Raw genomic sequence first — 7274 nt, 5'->3', positions numbered from 1 at the left:
AAAATTTATCTGCAATTCAGAGTTAAATGTGCATCGCTATTCCGTTAAGGCGCAAATGGGGATCTTGAAGCCTTTCTTTTAGCCTTCAAGTGATTGAACCTTCCAAATCCCAGCAACTCAAGTGATTGAACCTTCCAAATCACAGCAACAGTGAAGGCAAGGCATCCTTAGTATCTCAATTGAGACGAATAAATGACGCACTACAAGTTCTTTGCTTGGTTTGACATGTTTGTGTTCTTCTGACACAGCCATTCCATCACTAGGAAAACGTTAATTAGACGAATAAGCTGAATCTAACCCTCTGTTTTATGTTCGCCAATTAAGTTTAGGTTCAGATGCATTCGAGCTTTTACATAGCAAACAATAATTAATTGCCATTAAATAAGATGAAACTTTTAAATCTATCAAACTGGGTTTTAAATAAAATGATCTGAGCGCATGCCGTCTAAAGGCGGCCTAGAGACCAAGAAACTATTCAAACACTTGGTTTTTATTTAATCCAAAACACATCCAGAAGAGCATCACAGAATATATATGTATATCCAGAAAAGCAATATGAGAACTTAAAATTTAATTAAAAATGCATCGAGAAGGGAAGAGTGAACATAAAAATATCATCGAACTTTAACCTGACAAGCAGAAGTAACTGATCATTTCCAAGCCTGATTGCACTATATAAAATTAAACCAAGATTGAGCTTTACGAAGCCATAGCTGAATTCATTTTTAACCACTTCCTTAGTACTCACTGAAATCACAGTAACATAGAGCAATATGTATCCAGAAGAGCAATATGATAACTTAAAATTTAATTAAAAATACATCGAAAAGAGAAGAGTGAGAACATAAAAATATCATCGAACTTTAACCTGACAAGCATAAGTAACCGATCAGCCTGATTGCAATATATAAAATTAACCCAAGATTGAGCTTCCGAAGCCATAGCTGAATTCATTTTTAACCACTTCTTTAGTTCTCACTGAAATCGCAGTAACATAGAGCATGCCTTCTCCCCATAATTCGCTCCCAAATAGTTTAAACAGTGATCTTAAACTTACAAAGGCCTAAAAGCCATGTCAACCCTCTCGGTATGTATCCTCAAAGAATACAAAGGCTTCAAGAAATTCTTCATTGAAACCATACCTCTCTGTATTGCTTGATAGACCCATACATTCCAGAAAATACTATTCAACTCATTATATTTTTAATGCCACTTATTTCATTAAAACATATATTCCTTTGCGCATTCTTTCCTACCTGATCATTCAGTTTCTCTTTAAAACACGCGAATGCAATGTAAAATGCCAGGTGAAAGTTTTACGCATTTAGTCGTGTCTAAGGAATTGGACTATATATGATTTTTGCGTTTTAGCTTAAATATCTTTAATGTGGGTTTCAAGTGTATATATTCTGAACATGAGCACTAAAAATAGGTACAAATGCAACATTGATGGGCAAATATCAGACAAATATATGAATTCACCCATAGAATGTGAAATTTTTCTTTTTCACTATCCCATCTAAACAAAATTTCGATGTTACCATGAGCGGCTTCAGCTAAATGACCTTCTCATGCCCAAGAAATCTAAGGCAAGAGTGGAATGCCCATTTCTCTTACATCCCCAATCGAGCAGAAAAGGTAACCTGTTAATAAAACAGAGTTTAGGCCTCACACCCGAACATATCACACTCTCTGTACCCACCGCCAACTCTTTCACAATATTTTTGAGCCTCAGAACAAGGGACTTCAGGTCCAAATCACTTCACCCTCTCACAAAAGAATAAAGCAATAAAATAATATACAGCCTGCTATGCTAATCTATTTCGCCTTCCTCTGCATCACCATTTCCAGCAGCTATTCCACCAGCATTTCCAGTAGCTATTCCACCAGCAGTAGCCTCTTCCTCCTCTTCATCTTCATTTCTCATGAACAAACCGAATTGCTCCAAACAATTCCTGCCCTGCAACGCAAAGGGTGCCAGTCCATCTTGAGAATGAACAGAACATGTCTCATCCACTGAACTGGGAATGTGATCAGGTTGAGAAGATCTCAGCATCTCCAGATCCTTGAGCAGTTGAGTGTTTTCATCGAGCTCAACAGTTTTCTCCATCTGCCGTGTGTTTATAATGCAAGGTTAATAAACTCATCAATACTGACTTCTCTTGTTTATTGGGCTCTTGCTACCTGAAGCTTGCAAGGCAAAAATTGTGATAACAAGAAGAGAGAATACTAAATAAAACAGAAAGGACTCAAAACCTGCTGTAATTCCAAGCGTGCAGCTTCACGCTCAATCTCCAACTTCCGTTTAGCTTCAGCCGCAGCTTCTGCTTCAGCTTGCTTACGAGCAAATTCTGCTGCTTTTGCCTCTTCTTGAAGCCTTGCTTGCTCTGATAAACATTAATCAATGTAAAAATCAACACCAGGCCAGGTAAAAATCAATCAAAGCTTATAAATTCAAAGCTTCTAAATTTCAACCTTCTCTTTGACGCCTTTCTAATTCCTCCCGTTCACGCCGCAGCTTCTCTGGATCTCCCCTGTCACCCTGATACATACAAGGCATAAATGCCAAATCAAAAGCATTCAAATTAGCCAGAGAAAAAATAATTTACCCAGTATAACTCCCACCTGTATAATTGCACAACCACGGAAAAAAAGTGGGAAAAAAAAAAATTAAAAAGATCAATCAAGGCACAATTTACAGGAACTACTAAACTACCTGGTTAAAGGTCTTCTCTTGGGCTTTCAAAATTGTATCAGCAAAACGATTCCTTAACAAGGCAGCACGATAACGTTTGTCTGGGGAGACCTGTCTCTCAGATGGAGCACTCTCCCCTAACAAATGACCATATTGCAAATGTAAGGCCACACAGAGACATGAAATGTTAAAACCCACCATCTGATACCATTTTTGTGCACATATGCTGAACCGTACCTTCTTGACATGGATCTGCAACATTAGCAGGAGTAGGCTTTGAATTAGCATTCTCTTCGTCTAATTCACTCACAGCCCCTGCAAAGTTAATACTCGAACTCAATAAAAACAACATAAAAATGGAGCTGGGAAACCTCTTCCGTATCATGATAAGAGTAAAGAACATAAGTATGGTAAGAACCTAATGATGAGAACGCACTTTTTGCACCATTTGTTTCCAGACTTGGGCTGGTTCTCTGATGGTAAACAGAAACCGAGCACATTTGCTCCTGTGGTAAGAAAACAATGCAGAGAAACATTTTCAGCTTTTAGAAAATCTTTTTTACAGTAATCCATAAACTCTAAAACATGCATTTATACAAAAGGAAAAACGATAAGCAATATCAAATTGCCATACAGGACAATCGGTGCTTTAGCATTCATGAATAACTAATACTTGAAAGCTTATTGAATCCTACCTTGTGGCCTGCATCTGGAGAGGCTGCATTGTCTGCATCAGATTCACTGCCTGAAGAACTTGCAGAATCAGAATCTGTCAACAAAGAGAAGAGACCACTAAAATCAAATCTAATATAAAATGAATCGAATAACGGTTGGGGGGCAAAATTACAAGGGAAAAATAGGGGCCATACCAGTAGTGGAAGATCCAGAATCACTGCTTGAGCTCGATGAACTGCTGCATTTGCTGCTGCGACCTGCTGCATCCTTCTCAATCTCTACAGGAGGAAAATTTGAAGCAGGCAGGTCATTCTCCCCAATGTCTACATCTTCATCTCCCGGATCACCACCTAGACAAAAAAAAAAAAAAAAAAAAGCCCTAGCTTGAATTTAAAAATAAATTAAAAATCAGGAAGAAGAAGAATAAGAAAATAAATAACAAATTCAATACAGATACAATCAATGAGACCTTTTCGTGAACACAGTGGAGAGCTATTATCGCCTGGCCGTGACCCATTTGCAGGCTGAAAGTAAAACACTAACATCAGAAATCAAAGGTACAACCCTTCATGGAACACCTATATAAAGTAAATCCAAAAGACAACCAACCTCAGCTTCAGCTTCACGAGGTTCAACCTTCAGCTGATTTTTTGCTGCACTTTGGTTCCTTTCATTGAGACAGTCATTTACAATTTTTCGCAATTCAAACAGGGTTTCATTGTCAAACTCATCAATATCAACCTCAATCTCATAGTCATTCTGACTCAGACCAGAACTATACTTTCTGAAGAAATTGCATATTTGCTCAGGCATATCACCTGAAAGGGATTCAAGATCCCTGCTAAGCTTCTGTTTTTCCTCTACTGACATTACCCCATTGCGAAGCACGGACTTTTCATTCAGATCCACTGACATAGAAGCAGGCTTAAGCTGATTATTCTGCTTGGGTTTCTCTGCAACTTTCTTTTGGCATTGCTGCTGCCGCTGCTTTGCTGCAACGGTCTGTACAGCCTTACTTAAACGCCCATTGGGATCCACTTCAGGAAGCTTACTTCCAATAGGTCTCCATTTTTCTTCGAAAATCTTATTAAGTTGAACAGCCATAATGTGGACATCGTTACCAGGTGGATTATATGTCATTGCATTGGCAAATGTCAGCCTAACATCCGCAGCAAACTCCCGTGGGCTTGAATAGACGTCCGTTTCAAGCTTCCTCTTAATGGTACCCAAATCCATGGGGTTCTTAATGACCTTGAAATAGTCGGGAATGTTAAGCTTAACAATATCAACAGGTGTGTTGAAGACCCAACCAAATTTATGGACCATAAGCCTCCTTAACAAGGTCCTGCACTGTTTCATAATCATAGCATCCGGTTTAATTTGCTGAGTAGAAATATCTTCCCTGGGTTTTTTCTCATCCCTGGATTCAAATCTCCCCATAATGCCGCGCTTAACCCCAACAAGGCCACCTTTAGATTTTGGTTTGTCGGTCTGTGATGCCTTATTTTTTCCAGAAACAAACTACGAACTTACATATAGCTGATTGGCCTTGGGAGTCCGCTTGTCTTTGCTATTGTCTTTGCTATTAAGAGTTCCTGGAACAGGAATTTGAACACTAAGGGACTTGACATTGTTACTCCCACTAACTCGCCCATTTTCAAATCTGGAATTCTTCTGCCCTGAGCTAAAACTAGGTAGATCACTAGAGGAAGATACCGCTACAGCATTTATAACCCTGCTTTCGATTTTCCGGTGCATAGACCGCACCTGCTCAAGCTCAGCTTTCAGCCTTTTTCCTAACTCCCTCCTTTCAGATCCGGACATAACAGAGACTGCATAAACTTGAATAGGCACATTAAAACCGTCATTTCTGTCCATCAAGCTGATTGACTTCCTCTTTGGCGTACACGAATCTTCCGAGGCGGTTGCATCCACGTCATTCCTGCTAAAGCCCCCATATCCTCCTCCATAACAACCCAATTTCTCATGCTCGATTCTTCCAGACGTACCAAAGCCAAAAGTACTGGATTTCCCGTATGGACGTGTTTTCCTTTGCCCTCTGTATCCCTCGGAATCTCCAGTGATTTCTATGGCGGAGTCAGAAGCAAAATCAGAGGGATAAGCATTTGAAATTTTTGCTGTTTTCCTCATGTCGAAACTAAAATCCCGAGAAACGAAATTTTGATCCTGATGCTGCTGCTCATACATCACATAAAGGGCGGATGCCATACGGCCGTTATCGTAGACAAATGTATATCATTTGCTGCTCCAGAGGCAGTATATGTAGGATCTTCAAAAGGTTTCGCCTTCCAAACCTCGGTTTTAATTGAAGTCTTTTATAAATGTCATTCGCATAACAAAATAGAGCATTCTTAAAATGCAGTAGCTTAAGGCTTTAATATTTTGAGACAACGCAAATATTTTCTAGTCGCTTAGGCAGTGAAAAAACTATAGAAAATGCAGCTAAGTCACCAGAAATTTCAAAATACAATTAAAAATGAGGGGGCTAACCTTGAGCAATTACCCTTGGACAGAATTTATTGAATGGTTTGGAAAATCACTTGCCTTAAGAACTGGAACCGTGTAGATCAGAAATAACCTATACGCTTCAGCGGCCATTTTTATCTTTAAAAACGGCATTTTTTGCTGAATCTTTTGCCTACTATTGCTCGAGCCCTAACAACGTCAACAAGTATCTTATTTACAAGATTTGTTCGAACAGAACTGCTGATTATATTGAAGATTTTATTGAAATCTTTAACAAGATGTCTCTGAAAAAACCCTAGCTTTCAACTACCGGTTAAGACAAGGAAAAGGCGCCTCTATTCCTCCGAGAAATGTAAAAGCGTACTGGAAAAGAGCCTGCCGCTCTTCCAAGACTAGCTATTTAAATCTGACACGAAGCTTGGACTTCCACAGATTCCATTACAACATGCTTTTTCATGAAATATGAGAACCCTCCGATCTTTCTTCACGATAAAGAAAAACGAAATCCTTTATGCACGCTCGCCAACGCAGAGAGACCAAACAAATGTTTACCCTAACACAACAATTGAACTTGCTTAAAACCCTAATTTCCGCTCCAGGCCATAAAGTACAATCCAACCCTTGAATCCACGATAAAGAAATCCCTCCACGCGAAAGGTAAACGCGGATTTCACAAAAGCGGGCCGTTAAAACCTGCTACGCAGTTACGCGGGGGCTCGCATGTCACTGGATAGAAGGTAGTAGGAAACCCCCCACACGATCGCCTTTGGGAGCCAAAATAGAAAGAATCGATGCCTCGCCAACACCAGAGTGGATGATCACCCTCCCCGGGGATTCATCCACGCTCGAGACCATCACCTGCCGAAATACTCAAATCCAAACGCCATTATTGTGTAGCCCAGATCATCTGAAAATCACCTTGCAAACAACATAAAAAACATACTGCGGAATTCTATCAATCGGGGCTCCCCCCTCCTCCTGGGCAAATACAAAGCAGAGCAACAGCCAACGGTTGCAAAAATGGCTGCACATAAAACCCATAGAGCAAACCCCCTGCTGAAGGACCCTTCTCTTATAGGCGGCAAGCCCCCAACCCGCCGCTACCACGCTGAATCTCGTCCGTCTCATCCCTAGATCTGACGGCCTACGTTATGAATGGGAGAGAACCTTCGTTGTGTTTAACAATCTCCGGCCCTTCTTTTTAGATCCGACGGCTTCCTTTCTCCCAGCTCCCATGACCGCTTAGGCAACTGACGCGTGTCATGAAGGGCGAACCTCTGTTAGGGTTGGAGCATGTGGATGTTTTGATGGTATATAGTTCGTGTATTACTTATGGCGTGGCCCTTTGGAAGGAGATCACCGCATTCTTTTGTGGCAAGTTGCACGATGTTTAGGGGGCAAATTCCCAAGGGGAGGA

General features: G+C 40.4%; 1 protein-coding gene across 1 annotated transcript; it reads right to left on the bottom strand.

Moving 5' to 3' along the window:
• Window positions 1–1460: 1460 nt before the first annotated feature.
• On the bottom strand, window positions 1461–6984 carry LOC149222350 (transcription factor GTE9-like). Its single transcript, XM_089385386.1, is given in 10 exon segments — window positions 1461–2110; window positions 2257–2387; window positions 2476–2542; window positions 2717–2832; window positions 2933–3010; window positions 3132–3201; window positions 3391–3464; window positions 3565–3720; window positions 3840–3894; window positions 3980–6984. Coding segments are annotated over 10 exon segments (2664 nt in total). The 5' UTR covers window positions 5600–6984; the 3' UTR covers window positions 1461–1813.
• Between the last annotated feature and the right edge of the window lie 290 nt (window positions 6985–7274).

The sequence above is a fragment of the Pinus tabuliformis genome, chromosome Q, assembly GCF_031772625.1.
Source record: "Pinus tabuliformis cultivar Carrire ecotype Pingquan chromosome Q, CPIR1, whole genome shotgun sequence".
Classification (NCBI taxonomy): Eukaryota; Viridiplantae; Streptophyta; class Pinopsida; order Pinales; family Pinaceae; genus Pinus; species Pinus tabuliformis.
This window is presented reverse-complemented; position numbering and strand designations above follow the sequence as displayed.